Source organism: Pristis pectinata, chromosome 20 (genome assembly GCF_009764475.1).
Source record: "Pristis pectinata isolate sPriPec2 chromosome 20, sPriPec2.1.pri, whole genome shotgun sequence".
NCBI lineage: Eukaryota > Metazoa > Chordata > Chondrichthyes > Rhinopristiformes > Pristidae > Pristis > Pristis pectinata.
Genome location: NC_067424.1, coordinates 33,534,556 through 33,554,798, shown reverse-complemented (window position 1 = coordinate 33,554,798; position 20,243 = coordinate 33,534,556). Strand labels below are relative to the sequence as shown.

General features: G+C 38.7%; 1 protein-coding gene across 1 annotated transcript in view; it reads left to right on the top strand.

Moving 5' to 3' along the window:
• LOC127580771 (AT-rich interactive domain-containing protein 2-like) overlaps nt 1-20,243 on the top strand; it is a 184,752-nt gene that overhangs the window by 132,149 nt on the left and 32,360 nt on the right. Inside the window, exons 9-13 of the mRNA XM_052034618.1 lie at nt 3,463-3,559; nt 10,017-10,226; nt 12,377-12,538; nt 14,782-14,851; nt 17,716-17,850. Of these exons, the coding sequence (XP_051890578.1) occupies nt 3,463-3,559; nt 10,017-10,226; nt 12,377-12,538; nt 14,782-14,851; nt 17,716-17,850 (674 nt within the window). The remainder of the gene's footprint in view (nt 1-3,462; nt 3,560-10,016; nt 10,227-12,376; nt 12,539-14,781; nt 14,852-17,715; nt 17,851-20,243) is intronic.

Genomic DNA, 20,243 nt, shown 5'->3' with positions numbered 1-20,243 from the left:
ACTTAGAAGTGAGTTATGGTATTAATAGAAGAAATGTCCACTTGGCCAAAAAATCTACTAATGCGACACCATCAAATTTCCAAGGGTGTTGGATTTATAGAATTTTACTGTGGAAAGTTGTGTAACACCGTGATAATAGTTTAAAATTTGCTGCAACTTTTCTGAAATGCCAGAACATTTTTATTCCACTGAACTGTCCTTGCAGTTCCCACCAGAGAATTCCCATCTAGTTTGAAGGCAGTGCCCAAAGAGGCAACCTACAGCAGAGAGTAAAGGGAGGAAATTTCATGTTTTAAAAAAAACATTAATTGCTATATAATAGTCATAGATTTGTACAGCATAGAAACAGGTCTTTTGGCCCATCACATCTACGCTGACCATTAACCCTATTCATAATAATCCCACTTGCCTGCATTAATCCCATATCCCTCTATACCAAGTACCGAGATGCCTCTTAAATGTTGTTATTATTCCTGCCTCCACCACCTCCTCTGGCACCTCATTCCAGACACTAACAACTCTATGAAAAATCAGATCCCTCATATCCCCTTTAAATCTCCCCCCTCTCACCTTAAACTTACGCCCTCTAATTTTAGACACCCTTATCATGAAAAACAGACTCTTGCTATCTATCCTATCTATGCCTCTCATTATTTTATATACCTCGATCACATCACCTCTCAGTCTCCTTTGCTCCAGGGAAAACAGACCCAGCCTATCCAATCTCTCCTTAGAACTCAAACCTTTCAGTCTAGGCAACATCCTTGTAAATTTTTTTCTAGATTAATCACATCCTTGCTATAGTGTGGTGACCAGAACTGAACATAATACTCCAGTGCGGCCTAACCAACGATTTGTACAACTGTAATGTGATCTCCCAACTCTTGTACTCAGTGCCTCGGCTGATGAAAGCAAGCATGCCATATGCTTTCCTCACCACCCTGTCTACCCATGTTGCCACTTTCCGTGAACTATGTACTTGTACCCCAAGGCCTCTCTGTTCAACAATACTAATTCAGGGCCATAAGGCCTTGCCATTCACTGTGCATGTCCTGCCCTGATTTAACTTCCCAAAATGCACCACTTTGCATTTGTCTGAGTTAAATTCCATCTGTCATTCCCTTGCCCATTTTCCCAGTTGATGTATATCCTGTTGTAACCTCAGACAACCTTCTACACTGTCCACTACCACCAATTTTGCTAATCATGCCACCTGCACTCTCATCTGAATCATTAATATATATGACAGACAACAAATGACTCAGCAGCAGTCCCTGAGGCACACCACTGGTCATAGGTCTCCAATCTGAAAAACAGCTACCACCCTTTGCTTCCTACTACCAAGCTGATTTTTTGCATTCAGTTAGTTAGCTCACCCTGGATCCCATGTGATCTAACCTTCTGGACCAGCCTATCACGCGGGACCTTGTCTAAGGTCTTGCTAAAGTCCATGTGGATAATGTCATCCACCCTGCCCTCGTCAATCCTCTTGGTCATATCTTCAAAAAAACTCAAATTTGTGAGATGTGATTCCCCACATACAAAGCTGTGCTATTCCTAATCAATCCTTTCCAAATGCAAATAATTACTGAAATCAGCATCCCTTCCAATAACTTTTCCACCACTGATGCAAGGCTCATGAGCCTGTAGTTGCCTGGCTTATCCCTGCTGCCCTTCTTAAATAAAGGCACATTACCTTTCCTCCAGTCTTCCAATAGTTCACCTGTTGCTAATGGAGATGCATAAATCTCTGCCAAGGCCTGAACAATCTCCTCCCTTGCTTCCCATAGCATCCTAGGATACACCTGGTCAGGTCCTGGGAATTTATCCACCTTTTTGCATTTCAAGACCTTCAACACCACCTCCTTTGTATTGTTGATATGCTCCAGGATATCACTGTTCTGTCCCCAGAACTCACTAGTTTCCATGTTCTTCTCCACAGTAAATGCAGAGGAGGTGTACTCATTTAAGATCTCGCCCATTTCCCGAGGCTCCACACATAGATTACCGCACTGATTCTTAAGGGGACCTACTCTCTCCCTAGTTAGCCTTTTGCCCTTTATATAGTTATTGAATCTTTTAGGATTCACCTTTATCTTATCTACCAGGGATATTTCATAGCCCCTCTTTGACTTCCTAATTTCGTCAAGTGTACTCCTACATCCCTTATACTCAAGGAATTTGCTTGATCCCAGCTGCCTATACTTATGCTTCCTTTTTCCTTTAACAACCAAAGTTCCCTAATCTTGCCGTCCTTGCCTTTCACTCTGTCCCTGAATTCCTATCTCTCTTTTAAAAGCCTCCCACTTCCCAGACATCGTTTTACCTGCAGACAGCCTCTCCTAATCAACTTTCGCCAGTTCCTGTCTGATGCCCTCGAAATTGGTTCCCAACCCCCCCCCCCCAATTTAGAACCTTAACGAGGACCAGTTCTTTCTTTTTCCAAAATTATCGTGAAACTGATAGAATTATGGTCACTGGATCCAAAGTTTTCCTCTACTGACACATCAACCACTTGCCCAGCCTCATTTCGTAAGAGGAGGTGAACTGTTGCCCCTTCACTAGTAGGGCCATCTACATATTGCTTCAGAAAACTTTCCTGGACATGCTTAACAAATTCTGCCCCATCTAATCCCATGGTACTAAGGCAGTCCCAGTCAATATTAGGGAAGTTAAAATCACCTACTATTACAACCCTGTTATTCCTCCACCCATATATGACTTCCCTACATATTTGCTCCTCTAACTCCCGCTGACTATTGGGAGATTGCCAAAGTGATTACCCCTTTCTTATTTCTAAGCTCTACCCATATGGATGTTTCCCCTGGGGATATCCTCTGTAGGTACTCCTGTGATGTCCTTGCTAATCAATAGGGCAGCTCCCCCTCCTCTTACCTCAACCTCATCACTCTGGAAGCATTGATACCCTGGAACAGGTGCTGCCAGCCTTGCCTATCTCTCGACCATGTTTCTGTAATAGCTATAATATCACAATCCCATGTGCTTATCCAGCCCTGAGTTCATCTGCTTTACCTGTAATGCAGTTTTAGCCTCTGAGACATTCCACACTCTCCTGCCCCTGCCTGGACTTGCCTGTTTTAACCTCTAAACTTCATCTTTCTCATTTGCTATTTTGGGGTCCCACCTCCCCACCCCACACTCAGCCATCCAGTTTGCCAGATACTCTCTAAAAGTCTCCCACAACATCAGTGATTTTTTTACTCTGCACTTAATGGTGCATAAAGTTACCCGCAGCACTGCAGATAAGGGAGCATTGTGGTGCAGACTCCAATTTGATAGGACCAGATGCAGGATATGACTTCCCTCAACTTTTTCTTAAAACTATTTAATTTGTTTCGTTGGATTCAATCAACGTGCACATTTTGTAGTTCACAATCTTACTGCATGACTTGTTCAGATCAGTTGAGCTTTCAGAATTCTCATGTTTATTTTTCTTTTCAGCTGCAATTGGATCCCATAGACTTCCAGAGTACCCAGGTGATTTTTCACACCATTACAAAATGCCTTCACTCTTCAGACAAATGGTTTCGAATTCGAGGTATGTCTGCCATTCACTGTCTGCCCCACTTCCTCCCTTGTGTTTCATGACCTTCCTGTTCTCCCCCCATCTCCTGGCCTCCCTCCTGGTCTCGCTGCTTGATTTTCCCCTCCCCACCTTCACTTCCAGTCTCCTGCCAGACACTCTCCCTCTGCCCCTCACTGCTCCTGGTCTCGCTGCTTGCTATCCTCCCTCCCTCAAAGCTGGCCATACTACATGCCTCCCTCACTCTTGGCCTTGCTGCTTGCCTTCCCTCTTTGCCCCTCACAGTCTCGTTGCCTGTCTTCCTCCCTGTTTGTCCAAAGATTGATGAATATGCAGTAAAATTAATTGTACATGGGATGGATGTATGTTTCTAAATGAACAACCCTTTGGATGGTCAAATGATTGATACTAATGGTTATGTTGGAAAGTTTATTATCTGTCTTCCATAAGTTAATAATCTACCAACTTGCCCTGCTATCCATTGGCCTCCAACAGTAAAGGTTCATGGTGTGATCCTGGAAAACGTGGATCTCTTCCCATATCTTGGGAGCCATGTTTTCCAGGATCACATCATGGAGGAATTTGCATTGAATGCTTTATTTCATCATCAACACCTCCGTGATGTTGATGATGAAATAAAGCATTCAATGCAAATTCCTCATCTCCAGTACAAACTTTTCGCCTTCTACAGCATAGAATGTTGAAGATCTAGACCTCAAACTCAGCACAAGTGTAATAGTCTACTGAGCAGGAGTGATTTCCTGTTCCCCCTATATGTTCCTGAGACTTGGACAGCAGGCACCTCAAAGCACCAGAGAGAGGTCATCAATGCCGTCTCAGCAGAATCCTCAGGATCTATTGGCAAGATGAAGAGACCATTTGAATGAACAACACCATACTGCCAGAACAGATATCTTGTTCCAAGCTCTTAGAGACTGTCATGTAGACAGAGGAAACAATTCAAGGATGTTCTCAAAGCCACCTTGGAAAAACAGTAAAATCCCCACCAATTCATGGGAATCCATGGCCCATTACCACTCAGTGTGAAGAAGGAACATGAGGAATGGCAATGAGAACCCTGAGTCCACACAATGTATGCACACAGAAACCCAGAAGGAGCACTATCGCACAAACTGCCCTCCCGTTTTCCCCACCTAGAGCAAACTGTAAGAATAAGTGTCATCAATTGCCTGAGAACCCACAGAACTGAAGTGAGAGCAAACCATCCTTGATCGTGAAGGACTGCCTAAGAAGATGAAGGGTGCAGTGAAGCAACTTTTACTTAGCTTTTCAAAACTGCTTTAAAGATGTGCTTTCAACATGAAAAATGGATATTGTATATTTAATAGAAAATCAAAAAGTTGTAGATGCTAGAAATCTGAAATAAAACAAAAAAATACTGGAAACACTAAGCTAGCCAGACAGCATCTGTAAAAACAAAAATGGTTGCCATTTCAGGTCAAAGACCCTTCATCATAAATGGGAAAGAAAGCAACTTAATTTTCAAGTTGCATAGAGGGTGTGGGAGAAGTTCTTTGCTTGACCCTCAAAATGATCTTTTTTTCCCAATCAAAATGTTTTTTGGTACACTTGTGCATTTCCCTAGTATCATGTTAAATCATATTGTAATGTAAGTCTGTCTGATTCTGTTACAAGAATGAGGATGAGATAACTCCTCTCGGCAAGTTCAAGGAGCAGTTAAGTGTTTGGCACTTTTAAATATCACCAGTGACTGGAGGACAGTGAGACTCGCTATACGATGTGATTCAACATGAGGAAAATGCATCAGTATTTCTCAAACCATTTTGACTGGAAAAAATATAATTGAGAGGGGCAGCAATAGAATTTGAAAAGATAAATTTGTAATAGTCTGGAATTAAGGATTCTGAGTTTATCTGTTGTAAGCAAAAAAGCAAAACATTGCAGATGATCAGAATCTGAAAGCAAACTATAAAATGCAAGAAATGGCCAGCAAATACAATGAGAACAATAGAGTTAACACCTGAAGTGTTGGGCTAGGGCCTTAGTTTACGTCTCATTGGAAAGATGATATCATCAACAGCATAGCTCCTGGTCAATCCCTCTTTCTACTGCTGTTAGAAAAACTAGCAGATTCGTAAAATTTCAACAGCAAATCATTTTGGTGAAGGAATTTCTATTGAATGCTTTATTTAGCAATCCAATAATCACATTCAATGTATAATGATAACATGATCTGAAATAAGATTTCTTTTACTCTTGCCATATTTGCCAGACAGTGGGATTGGTTGCTAATCATTTTGGATCTAACTGGAGTGTTAAAGCCAAAGTTATCATGGTTTACACTCGGTCTTTCTTTCCACTGCCTGTGCTTTGCTGATCCCTTGGCCTTGAAGTAATTTTTGACCATTGTTCTGCATGTCTTGTAACTGGCATCCATTCTCTCTATGCTATTATAGCAGCCCCAAAACCATTTGGCTTCTCTGTAGTTCAGTATTACGAATTTGTACTATAAATTATTGCCCTGGAAAAACAAACTTCTTTGTTCCTCAACAGGTTTCCTCTAACTAATATTAACTTTTATTTCCAATTGCTATGTTATCCTACAAAACCTTCCATGTTTTGTAAGCAAAACTTCTCTGTAATGTCTAAACAAACTCGCTTAATCTCTTGCCAGCAGCATTTACGACCCCTTAGCTGGTGTTTCATAAGAATCAGGACCAGGGGAAGGCCAGCTTTCTCTTCGACAATGCTCTGCCATTCAACAAAATCTTGGTTGGTCTTCTAGCTCCATGCCACTTTCCTGACTACCGCATCTTCCTTGATTTACCAAGTACCCAGAAATCTATTGATCTTTGTTTTGAATGAGAATCAGTGACTGAGAGACCTTCTGGGTTAGGGAATTTCAGAGATTCCCGACTATTCCTTCTTATTTCAGTCCTAAATGGATTTCTTCCTTTTCTGGCACAGAGACCCCTGTTTCAAGACTGAAATGACTCGGCCCAAAATGTGGACTGTTTATTTCCCTCCATGGATGCTGTCTGACCTACTGAGTTCCTCCAGCAATTTTTGTGTGTTGTCAGCCAGGAGAAACAGCCTTGCATCCACACTGTGAAGACTTCTTCTAATTTTTGTTTTAATTTAGACACTAATTAATATTCTATATAGAACAATTTAAGTCCATGTTAGAATGGTGACTTCCATATGATAGACTTGCATTATCCAAGCTTTATTCTTCACCTTCTGTGAAAATCCAGTGATTAAGGTTTATGATGATAAAGTCACGTGTTGTAATTTCACAATTTGAACTCTAAATTTTTGAGTGATTGGATCAGATTCCACCCTTACACCTCATCTGGATGTTATATGCTTGATTCATAAGAAGCGACAGCTACTTTCATTCTTATAGTATACTCTCCATAAATGAAGTCGTCAGAGGGCAAGAAAGGGAGAATTGCAATACTAGTAAATTTTGGCCACATCCAAATATGTTTCAATGTCAACCTTAATTGAGCGATGCACTTGATAGGTAGCTATGTAATTTTTTTTTCTCCGTATATTGCTGCACATAGAGTCATGGAGTCATAGAGTGGTACTGCACAGAAAAGGGCCCTTCGGCCCAACACTGCCTACCTATGCTAATCTTATTTGTGTGCATTTGACCCTTATACCGCTACTCCTTTCCTATGCAAGTACCTGTCCAAATGCCTTTTAAACATTGCTTTTGTATCTGCCTCTACTACTTCCTCTGGTAGCTTGTTCCATATAACCACCACCCTCTGTGTGGAAAAATGTGCCCCTCAGATCTCCTTTAAATTCTTCCCTCTCACCTTAAACATATGTCCTCTAGTTCTAGACTCCCCCAACCTAGGAAAAAGTCTATCTACCCTATCAATACCCTTCATGATTTTATAAACCTCTATAAGGTCACCCCTCAGCCTCCTATGTTACAATGTGAGTAAGTCTAGTCTATCCAATCTCCCCTTATAAGTAAAGCCTTCCATTTCAGGCAGCATCTTGGTGAATCTCTTTTGCACCCTTTCTAATTCTATTACATCCTTCCTGTAGTGTGGTGACCAGAACTCTACATAATACTCCAAGTGTGGCCCGACAATATTTTGTACAGCTGCAACATGACATCCCAACTCTTGTACTCAATTCCTCAACGTGCCGAAAGTCACCTTCACTACCCTCTCCATCTGTGTTGCCATTTTCAGGGAACCAGAGTTTGTACCCCAAAGTCCCTCTGCATCAACATTCCTGAGGTTCCTACCATTTACTGAATATGTCTTGTTCGTATTTGACATCCTAAAATGCATTACCTCACATTTGCCTGGATTAAATTCCATCTGCCACTGCTCTGCCCAATTTTCCAACTGATCTATGTCCCTCTGTATCCTTTCACAACCTTCTTTACTATCTACTACTCCACCAATGTTTGTGCTGTCAGCAAACTTGCTAATCAGTCTACTACAAACGATAATTGTCCCAGTACCAATCCCTGCAGTACACCACTGGTTACAGACTTTCAGTCATAAAAACACCCGTCGATCACTATCCTCTGCCTCCTGCCATTAAGCCGATATTGGATCCAGTTTGCAAATACACCTTGGATCCCATGTGCCAAACCTTCAGGACTAGCCTACAGTGTAGGGCCTTGTCAAAAGCATTGCTAAAGTACATGTGTAAACCATGTCTACCACTCTGCCTTCATCAATTTCCTTAGTTATCTCCTCAATAAAAAAAACTCAATCGGAATTGTGAGACAGAGTTTCCCCTGCACTAACCATGTTGACTCCTAATCAATCCCTAGCTTTCCAAGTAAACATAAATCCTGTCCCTCAGAATTTTTTCCAATAATTTCCCTATTATTGATGTAAGGCTCCATGGCCTGTAGTTTTCTGGCTTATCTCTACTGCCCTTTTTGTATAACGGGTGAATAACATAAGCTATCCTCCAGTCTTGTACCTCACCTGTGGCTGACAAAGTTGCAGAAATCTCCATCAGAGCCCCAGCATCTCTTCCCTTGCTTCCCATAGCATCCTGGGATAAATCCTGCCAGACCTGAGAGATTTATCCACCTTAATGTGTGCCAGTATCTCTAACACTTCTTCCTGATATGGACAAGTTCCAGGATATCAGCATACCTCTCCCCTAACTCTCCATCCTCCACATCCTTGTCCCTGGTGAATATTGATGAGAAGTGTTCATTTAAAACCCGACTCGTATCCCCTGGCTGATTTCGCTTTTGGTCCCTGAGGTGACATACTCCTTTCTTTAGCTACCCTCTTGTTTCTAATATGCATTAAAAAATTATGGGATTCTCCTTAATCCTAAGGCCAATTCATGTCCTCTTTTGTTTTTTCCCCCTTCTAATTTAAGTTCATTCCTACATCCCCAATAAAGCTCAAAGGACTCGCTCAAAACCTGATATATGCTTCCTTATTTCTAATCAAACCTTCAATTTCCTTTTTGCTATTTGTAGATTATCTCAAGCCATTTCTCCATTCTTATTAAAGAAGTTCTTAATTATCAAATATTTCATTTGTCTTTGAGCAGAATTCATCCTCTGGCTATGCTCTGCACTGCATAATAAAGTTAAAGCAAATTAAAACAAGTGAATTTTTGCCTTGACATTATTAGACATCTCACATGGTTTACTCTATAAACTATATTGTAAATTCAGATATTTAATAGGCCTGGAAGGGTTAGTAGTGCAATCCTGGCACAGAGCCACCATGGTTGACCAATATTGCAAAGTCAGCAGATTGATATATTTCTGTGGCACCCCTATATCATGGCTTAAGAAACACTGATCACATCATGTGTTTGGGGCCAGAAAATTATATGTCTATGGTCAGTGCAGCACAGCACTCACCTAGTGAAGCAACTTAAAGGCAGAGTGTAACTATTCCAGACATACCATGAGCCGGCCCCTACTTTGTATGGTGTTCAGAGTTTTGGTAAGCAGGTGCCTCAGTAGTTCACACCTGCATTGTACTGTGTTTAGTGCCTCAGGCACATCATTGTTCTTTGATCTCCACATTCATGTATTAAAACCCTGACTCCCATAAGGGCAGCAGGTTGCATTTTTAACCCATAGGTAGTGAATACTTTGGCCCTTATTTCTCAATTTTTCTGCTCGAAAGCCATCTGATTTACTTGAGTTAACATTCAAGGTCGCTGAGATTTTGTCTGAATTTGGCAATACTGGAGCAGGTTTGGATGAGAGTTCACATAGCCAAAATAGATGCTGTTTGACTAGCATATTTTTCCTGTATTTTCTGTTTTACTTGATTTCCAACATTTATAGTGATCTTAAATTATAATTTCCCTCCTGGGAGTGACTTGAGTTTGTAGGGTCACCGCTGTTATTTAGTTGTAACGATATGATTCATTGTCTTACTCTTTAATGCAAAACTATTTACAAGATGCGTGTTAAAATGTTTATTTAATATTAATGTTTAATGTTGATTTTTTTTCTTGATTCTAGGTATGGAGATCTTGGCTAAACTTTGCAAAATTGAAGAGAATGTAGATATTATCTGTGAATGTGTGGAACAGGAATCCTATCGTGAGATTGTGAACCATTTATCTCTCCAAGATATATTGCTATTACTTGCTAGTTTGGAAGCCCTGTATATGCTATCAAGTCTGGGAGAGATGACCTGCACCAAAATCATCAAAGTGGAAAGAAGTATTGGTAAGTTAGAATGTTGAAATGTGGTTGGTGCCTGCTTTTCATTCACACAGGACATCACTGAGATTTTAGTAGTTATTGTGTAAATACTTGGTTGGAGAAAGACTATAAGTCTAAGTTCCCCATGATTTTATCACCATTCAGCTGTGGTTATTTTAGAAGGTGCATTTTCCATGCCTCCTCATGAGATCTGTATTTCCAACAGAATATTCCTTTTTGATATCTTGGCTAATAGATATTATACTGTGTACTGGTGCCTAGTTTTATGCATTGAAGGGCAATGCTTAAAGAACAAGTTCAAAAATTAGATGAAGCACAAGAAAAATAGAAAGGCTGAATGTGAAAAAGGTTGTAGTGAGCAAATAAGGACATGTGGGCAGAGCATTCAGGTAGCTTATAAACTTCAGTGCTTCCATGTACAGTAGTATATTTGTCCAGTTGCCCTGGACAAGTAATTAGGACATTTTGTTTTTGCTTAATTAGAAAATGCAGAGCTGAGGATCATCATTTCTCTAATTGCCATGTAAAATTTGTATTCTTGAAAGAATAAAGTTTGGTGAAATCCAATTTGAATATATCTCCTATATGTATACATACAAGAGAAAGTGCTGAGTTTGTAATAGATAGTGAAAATTATTTTAAATGCCATCACTTGAATTTCCACAGAAGAAATCTCAAAACCGTTACAGTCCTTTGCATTTAGAAGTATAAAGGACTTCTTTACACTTTTAAAGTCCCTAACTTTATCCCCAGAACGCCTGGCAGTAATATTTGTAGCATGCCTCTGTGCATCCAGCCTCACATTCCCAGACTATGTAGCCCACAAAAATAGTTTATCTGTATACTATCAATTGTCTTTGATAATGGACCAAAACACCATCTAAGTGACTGAATTTCACAGAATATAACTCCCTTGTACTTTAGTTCTTTGCGGTCTAGAACAATATCTTGAGACATGGTAATCAAAACTGCTCTCAGTGTGTTCTAACTTGGGCTTTGATTAGCTGTAATGTTGCTTCCGCACCATTGTATTCCAATCCAGGGCCAGAAATCCATTTTGGTTATTTTCTGTATCTCTCCATCATATTGTTATGACATAGATGTGTTGACCCTTCATTTTCTTTGGACCTCAACTTTTTTTTTAAGTGTTTCACTATTTGGAAAATCTCTTCTACACCTTTTGGGTAACATGGTTGACTTCTCTTTACTTTTATTGAAATCTAATGTTTTGGTTTTGTCCCTGTGCTTAATTTATTGATTTTTCTAATTTTATGATTACTTACATTGCACTGCTTCTGATGTCTCCTCATTATATTATAAGTAAGCTTGTACAGTTTTCCATCACATCTTTCTTTAATTTATAACTGTAAGTTGATGTATCCAAAACACAGATTCTGTGGTTTAACTTTGGCTGCATATGCCATCCTGAGAATGTGCCCACCATTCCAATGCAGTGTGTTGCTCAATTTTAGAAATGTTCTTAAACAGGTTCCATGACCCCACATTCCATGAACTTCAAATTTCTTAAGGAGGACTATATCAAATGCCTTAAGGAAGTCCATGTAAATGATTTTCATAGACATTTTCTTTTCCACCTTGTGGAATAAAAGAAATCCTTCGGGTTTGTCAGTCTACCATTTAGGAAACCATGCTGCCTTGTCTAATCAGCTTGTCTTGTCAAAAATTCAAGGTGTTTAGCCACTCTCACCTTATTTATAGACTTGGGTAATTTCCCCACAGCAGATGTTAGGCTAACTGACTTATAATATCCTAATCCCCCTCTTTTTAACTTTCTTAAATAGCAGAGTGACATGCACTATTTTCCATTTGGAATGATTCCTGAATCTAGAAAATTTTGGAAGATTTTAGTAAGGGTATCTGCAATGCTACCCAATTTTTTAAAAGCTATGGGATGAAAGCTTGCCAAAAATTTCCAAGTCCTGGAAAAAAAATTGAAACCACTTATGTTGACACTTGGGTATCTGCAGAATTTATGGCAAAAACTCAGGAGACTGTTTTTGAAATTCTTCTTTATTCATCTATATGTTCTATATGTTTGGCATAACATTACATTTGTGCAGTGTAGCTAGTGGTATTAGGTATTCTGATTCATATGTTATTGTTTTAACTTAATACTTTAAAAAAATCTTCAGATCAGCTTGTTTGCCTGGTGTCTGTGGATATACAGAACTTTCCTCCTGATGCAGTAGCAGCAGTCAAAGTAGTTGAACAACAGAGCACTCCTCGACCAGCATCCGAGACCAGTTGGTCAGTTACAACAGACAATGTTTCAAACCACAATGCCCCTGCAACAGGTATAGTATTTATTTCCATTGCATCTTGTTAAAATAGCATTTAATTGATGTGGGTAAAATGCATGAGATGAAAGATAAGATTATCTTCCTGAAGTTATTATGACACAGTATTCCAGAATGGTGCATTGGATAGCTATCTGTTCTTATCCCATGGTTTACAGAAATCTTATCACATGATTAGAATTAACCATTAGTTCTCTTTAGATATCATATTAGATAACATATCATAACCTGATCTTAACCTATGCCATGGTGGAGTAGCTACATTTGGACCCCAGCACCCTTAGCCTAGAAAGGGAAAATTGAATTGGCTTTTTGGTTCTAATCTCTTTAAGTGATTCGTGCTGATCTGAAAGGATGCTACTGTGCTTTTTTTAAAATTCTATAATTGCAGTTGTTTATCTCAAAGCTTTTGCCACATTCAGTCTTTACTTTGGGTAGAAGGAGCTCTTTGCAATTCCTTAATCTTTAGCTGCTGAATTATATATTCCACTCCCTGAAAAGTCATTTTTTGTTCACATGAGGATACCATCTTTACCTGTGATATCAGCCATTGAGGATTCATGTTCATCTTTTTTATGAGTGTTTCTGTTCACAGATTAATTCAGTTTTTAATCGTGGTGAAAGCATTAAACTATTCAATATATTATTTTGCCTTTTTAACTTCTCAGTTTTGCTGCCTAATTTTCCAAATATGATGTGAAATATAAGTACAGATTTTTATTACTTGGGATATTACAATCTGACATTTTCAGATAATAAATAGCACAATAGTTTCATTGTAGACAGGTTTGATATAATTAATGCTGAATGGTTTTCAGTACTACATTGTGGCTGATATTGAGTGCCATTTCTTTACATTTATTATCCTACTGGTCCTGTGCAGAGAAGTTTACATTTCATCCTACATGAACATACTTGTGCATTTAACCACTTTATGGCATGAAATATGCCTTGCATCTGTGAAAGCGAGTAAAGTTTTCTTGTGTAATGTGCAAAGGGTTAATTTTGTGCCCAGTTATGAAGGAAAAAAATCCTTAGTTTTCACATAGCTCTTCAAAAGTTTTAGTAACTAATCCCTGAGGAGAACTTCATTTCTATTGGCAATATTGTATTTGAGATTAAGAATTAGCAAGTAAATTACTAATCTTGTATTACTGAGCACATTTTATCTAAAGGGGCAACTTTAGAACTCTTTTTACTATTAGAAAGACAGCAGTAAATAAATCATGTAATCTTTTATTAAGTCCAAGCTATGTATTGCTGGTTATGCACTTTTTCCAAGTCTTTACAGATACTGTTTGCAATGCTATAAAGCAAGAATTAAAAATTTTGTCTAAAATGGGTTAGGTTGGCTACATTTAGTGCAATCTAAATACAAGTAATCTTTCCTGTAAGCAACACCTTGAGAAGTGTTGTTTTAATGCTCATAGTAATAAAGTTTTTGGGGCTTTCAATAGTAGATATTTTCTCAGATTCGGTATCATTGCCAAGTCTCATTAATAGATTATTACACCCACTTCTGCCGAATATCTAATGATAGTTGACCTTCAAAATTGTAAACTTGAACTTTAAGCACTGAAATTTTGAAATTTATTATGTTCTGCCACATGAATTCTGCTGTTTATAGGGAACAGACTGTAGAATTATCATGGTACCAACAGCGGTTCCACAGGACTTGGCTGAGCAAATGGAATATCAGGTTTCTGCTTTGGAGTAAGCGAACTTTGTAGCTGACAGAGAACTGGCCCCCTTAGCCATAGCTCAATCATTACAGCCCGCAACTTCCTCAAAATGTTTTTAGGAATGAGCCAAACTACATAAGCACTCGTTTGCTGATATAACTTTGCATCACACTGTACAATATTTGTGTATTGTTGCGAAGTAACTCGTTACCTTTATTACTATGAGCATTAGAACAAATATTGTGTAGTGGAAAAAAATAATTCCAGTGTTAAACATGCTCGATAGCAGTGATCTTTTGATAGAATATCAGGAATTAATCTAATTGCATCCAATTAATGTCTTCCTCTTACAAATGTATCTTTTAATTACTTTAACAGATTTGGTTGCTATGGAAGAATAATATTTTAAAGAACTAGAAGGGGTAACCAGGAAATAATTTATTTGGTTGATTGGAAAGTTAGCAAGTTCAGTCTCCTGCTAGTTGATTGCACTTGATTATTCCAGCTAATTTAAAACTAAATTTGCCTGACTGGTGGTATGTCTTCTGATTTCCACAGCACCAAGACCTGTTGCAGTCCCTTCTGTTGGCCTCTTGGAATTAGACAGTGAGACTTTTACATGCCAGTGGTAAGTGAACTTTGTTTTCCCAAAATCCTCTTTGTTTCATTCTCCTCAGAATTTTATTTTTAAAAGCACATTTTCCAGTCACTTTTGACATGAGGTTCTCACTAAAACAAATGTCTAGTTTGGCTAGATAGTTCACTGCAGTCTCATAATTTTATTAATGTCTGTGCTCTCTTATACCTAATACCATTGTAATGCCATAAACCCATCATGATTTATCTTTTCTCAATCCATCTTTCCTCATTTGTGTTAATTCCTTGGTGCAATCTAATTTCATGCACTTCCATGAGCCAACTTGTCTGAGCATAGTCCTGACTAAACCAGTGCTTCTAGCAGGGCTGCAATGTAGCAGTAATGGAGAATTGTTTGCATTGGTATTGGTTTATTATTGTCACATGTCTAGATAGTGAAAATCTTTTGTTTGCATGCCATTCAGTCAGATCATGCCATACATAAGTACATCGAGTAGTAAAAAGAGAATTTTCTTTACCCATTGACTGTAAAGCTGAATTGCCATTTGGATTAAATAAATGAGGTTTGTGTGTCGGTTTACCTCGACGGTTTAACTTATCTCCTTCCTCCATGTTCTATGAAATGATAAGATAGTAGCATAAAAAGAGGCCGTTTGGCCCATATCCCTATGCCTCATTTTTGCTGGAGCAGTTCAAAAACTAAATCCAGGGCCCTGCATAGTTTACATACCCCAAGTTATATCATCTGGTTCAAGTATTTATGTAGTTATTCCTAACATGAAATGTTTCTGTATCAACTACAGAGTCTAACAAAAGAGACTTTGCCCCAGCAGCTCATGTTTAAATCCCTCAATTATAGTTGCAGTATTGAATATTACTAGTGACACTCAGTTCTCTAAAATGAAAGTTAATAACCCTACATCAATGGCTCCTAACCAAAAAATAATGTTTTGTTTCCTAATCACAGTAACAATCTCCACATTATTGAAACCATTCTGTTCATCCACGAAAGTCAGTGTCTTTCAATGACGTGTACATTTCTATTTGCCATTTTTGTCCCACCTAGCTATAAATAATGTTGCATCTACCAGCTCTATTTACCTGTTCCATTAACCAGATTACCTTATTTGATCATAGTCGAACAGAGGGAGCCCATTTGTGCTCATTGTGTTGGCTTTTTGAAAGAGCAGTTATTAGTATTGGTTTATTTTTTTTTAAATTTTATTTACAGTGTGGTAACAGGCCCTTCCAGCCCAATGAGTCCGCGCCGCCCATCTTAAACCCAAATTAACCTACCTGTATGTCTTAGCAATGTGGGAGGAAACCGGAGCACCCGGAGGAAACCCACACAGACACGGGAGAACGTACAAACTCCTTACAGACAGCGACGGGAATCGAACCCCGATCGCTGGCGCTGTAATAACGTTGCACTAACCGCTACGATACCGTGCCGTTATTATTGTCACTTTTACTAAGGTACAGTGAAAAACTTGTCATGCATACCGTTCGTACAGATCAATTCATTACACAGTTGCAGATACATTGAGCTAGTACAGAGTGCATTGAGGTAGTACAGGTGAAAACAATAACAGTACAGAGTAAAGTGTCACAGCTACAGGGAAGTGCATTACAGGTAGACAATAAGTTGCAAGGTCATAACAAGGTAGATTGTTAGGTCAGGAGTCCATCTCATCGTATATATGGGAACCGTTCAATAGTCTTATCACAGTGGGATAGAAGCTGTCCTTGAGCCTGGTGGTACGTGCCCTCAGGCTCCTGTATCTTCTACCTGATGGGAGAGGAGAGAAGAGAGAATGACCCAGGTGGGTGGGGTCATTGATTATGCTGGCTGCTTCACCAAGGCAGCGAGAGGTGTAGACAGAGTCCGTGGAGGGGAAGCTGGTTTCCATGATGCACTGAGCTGTGTCCACAACTCTCTGCAGTTTCTTGCGGGTGGTCCTGGGCAGAGCAGTTGCCATACCAAGCCGTGATACATCCAGATAGGATGCTTTCTATGATACATCGGTAAAAATTGGTGAGTGTGAAAGGGGACATGCCAAATTTCTTTAGCCTCCTGAGAAAGAAGAGGTACTGGTGAGCTTTCTTGGCCATGGCATCTACGTGGTTGGACCAAGACAGGCTATTGGTGATGTTCACTCCTAGGTACTTGAAGTTCTCAACCCTCTTGACCTCAGCACTATTGATGTAGACAGGTATATATAGACCGCCCCCTTTCCTGAAGTCAATGACCAGCTCTTTTGTTTTGCTGACATTGAGGGAAAGGTTGTTGTCATGACACCATGTCACTAAGCACTCTATCTCCTTCCTGCACCAGTGTTGAGAATAAAGTTATCTTTCCATCCTTCATTTTCATAAGCTGCAACTTCACTAATGGTCTTTATCAAAGGGTTTTCTCAAGTGTTCTGTGTTCTGGAAGCATTTATAAAGTTCAGAAAGGACAGCATTAGCAAAATTTAGTTTGTCTAAACCTTTTTGTTTTGATTTAGTGGTCCAAAATCATACTGAAGTTTTTAAAAAAAATGATTTTTTGATTTTTCATGCTTGTCTGTGTTATTTTGAACTCTCTGGGACATATCTTGAATCTTTGCCCCAAAGTTCATTTTCTTGCCATTCCTGTGAAAAGGTTTCAAACCACCTGTTCTTTTACATTTATGTAAGAATCCAGATATAAGCATGGCATTTGATGAAATTAATAGGATAGAAGGCATAACGTCATTTGGGAAAGCACAACTGATTATATATTCAATGCAGTGCTGGAAAATGGGCTATCCCAAGCTATATTTAGGTTGATTTTAATTCCTCTACCCCCATCCCTAATATGACTCTTGGAGGAGTAGAGGGATGTCATAACAAGTAATTTTTGTTCTGTTTTAGGTTGAAAGCCAACTTTGAAGAAAGTGCAGATAGTTCAATCTATCGAGTAGACCTGTATTCTGAGTACCTCTCACTGTGCAGTAAACTTGGAAGTGGTGCCATTCTGACATCTACAGGGTTCACTAAATGTCTCCGGTATGTTGAATTCTAACTGGTGGTGCTCAAAGTATTTATCAGATAGATAGTCATTTCAAATGAGGGTTACAAAACTGACAAATTTTAAACTGATTTAATGATGCTTGTATATCTACTGCTTTCGATATCCAAAATCCCATTTACTACTATTTATCTCATCTTAACTATTTTAGAATCACTATATAATGCTTTTTTCTGTATTTTACTCCATTCATCTTATAAAATGGGATCCTGAGTTTTGTTTAGATTTATTTAGAAGTGTGTGATTGCAGAGAATAGAGAATATTTGGGGAGGTTTGTATGTGTGTATGCACACAGCAGCATGGGGGTGGTCTGTCATTTGGGGCTCTTATTTCTTCACTCAGAGGTGATTCTTTAGAATCTACTCCAAAAGCATCATTAAGAACTTCATGCAGTGGCTCATCAATAGAATCTAAGCTAGACCAAATGCATCAAATAATGACTTACAAGATCAGATTAATTAAAAATTCTTTTTGATTACTCAGTGCCTCAGTGGTTGTTACAAGCCTTGAGGTCCAGTAAAATTCTGCTTCGGGCTAGAGATTGCACAGCATCTTAAGTTAATGCATGTTCAGATAAAACAAAATAATGCATCTGAACAGGAGAGCAACAACTTATTATTGAATGCTGCAGATTCCATTTGCTCTTCACATTTGCATTATTCATGTTGAATCCTGTGCAGTATTCACTAGATCTTAAACTACAACACCTGTAGTAAAGGGGAGGAAGGAGGCAATTTGGAACTAGTTCAGGGATATGAGAGCTGGACAAGTGGAGTTTGGTTCAGTGGAAGAGTTTTTGAGGAAAAGTAATCAGTAACTTCATGTTCAAAATAGAAAAAGGTGCAATTAAGTATAAGGGTCATTAACTGGAGTAGGGACAAATTCAGGTGAGTTAGGATCAAAAATTGATTGACTAAATAATAGTTGAAAATGGAAGACTTGAAAATAAAGAAGTCACTCAGTCCAGATGGGAAGCATCCAGGTACTGAGGAAGTTCCTTGGATATGGAGGATTAAAAATGTTACATTAATTTTTTTTTATTTTAAAAAGGGTAGAGGGATACACAAGCTTCTCAGCCACTGGTACAAGAAAATTCATTCAAACAATAATCTGGGAGAAAGTTAATTGGTATTTGGGAAAATGTAGGTTTATAAATTGATATTCAGCAAGGATTTGTTAAAGGCAAATCGTGTTTTACCAACTAGATCTATTTATAAGCCACTTTTGTAATGAGAGTTGTAGTGTGAATGAAATGTATATGGATTTTCAAAAGCACTTGACAAAGTTACATTTGCGAAATTAAGTTTCAAGGGTCAGTGGCAGGATGAATGCAAAATTAGCTAATGAACAGAAAAAGAAGTCACAGTAAATGGAAGAATGTATTCCATGTTGTTTCCAGGGGTCAATGTTAGGAGTTTTCATTTTGATACACATTAATGCCCTGGACTTTGCAGACAATATGAAAGCCAGCAAGCCCTTAACAATGAGGTGATGATAAACTACGTGAAGGACAGAAAACAGACTGATAATATGAGCAGATACAGAACTGAAAACCTAAAGTAGGAAGCGAAACAATATGAACCAACTGGCACAACTTTAAATGAGGCATAGGAACAAGGAGTCCTGAGAAGTATATGTATGAAGGTCTTCGAAGGTGACAAGTCTGAAAAGTCAGTTAAGGACATAAGAAGTAGGAACAGAATTAGGCCTGATGGCTCCTCATGCCTGCTGAGTCATTCAGTAAATTAATGGGTGATCCTTGTTCTTCACTTCATTGCCTCATCTCCATATCCCTTGATTTTTCTTAATACCCAAATCTGTGTATGGAATGCACTTAATAACTAAGTTACACATCTTTTTGGGATTGATTCTAAAGACTTATCTTTGAGTGAAGAAATTTGAGCCCTAAATGACTGACCACAACACCACACAGGCACACGTGCACACCTCCTTCATCTTGTGACTGTCTCCAAGTTCTAGATTCTCAAGGCAAGGAAACAACATCTGGACATTCATACTACTAAATATTCTCTGCATCTTATCTTTATCATGCAATCACACATGTTTAAATAAATGTAAACTTAAAACTAAGGATCCCGTTTTTTTTAAAAGTGAATGCAGGAAGAAAATACAGAAGCAAGGAAGTAATGCTAAACCTTAATGAACATTAGTTAAGCTTCTGCTAGGCTACTGTGTTTATTTATGGGCACTCTGCTTTAGCAAGGTGGCATTGGAACATTTACAGAAATTTACTAGAATAAAAATGGTAAAATGTTGGAAATACTCAGCAGATCAGACACTGTCAGTGAAGAGAGAAACGGGAGTTAACATTTCAGGTTAATGACTTTTCTTCAGAATCTTTCTTAACCA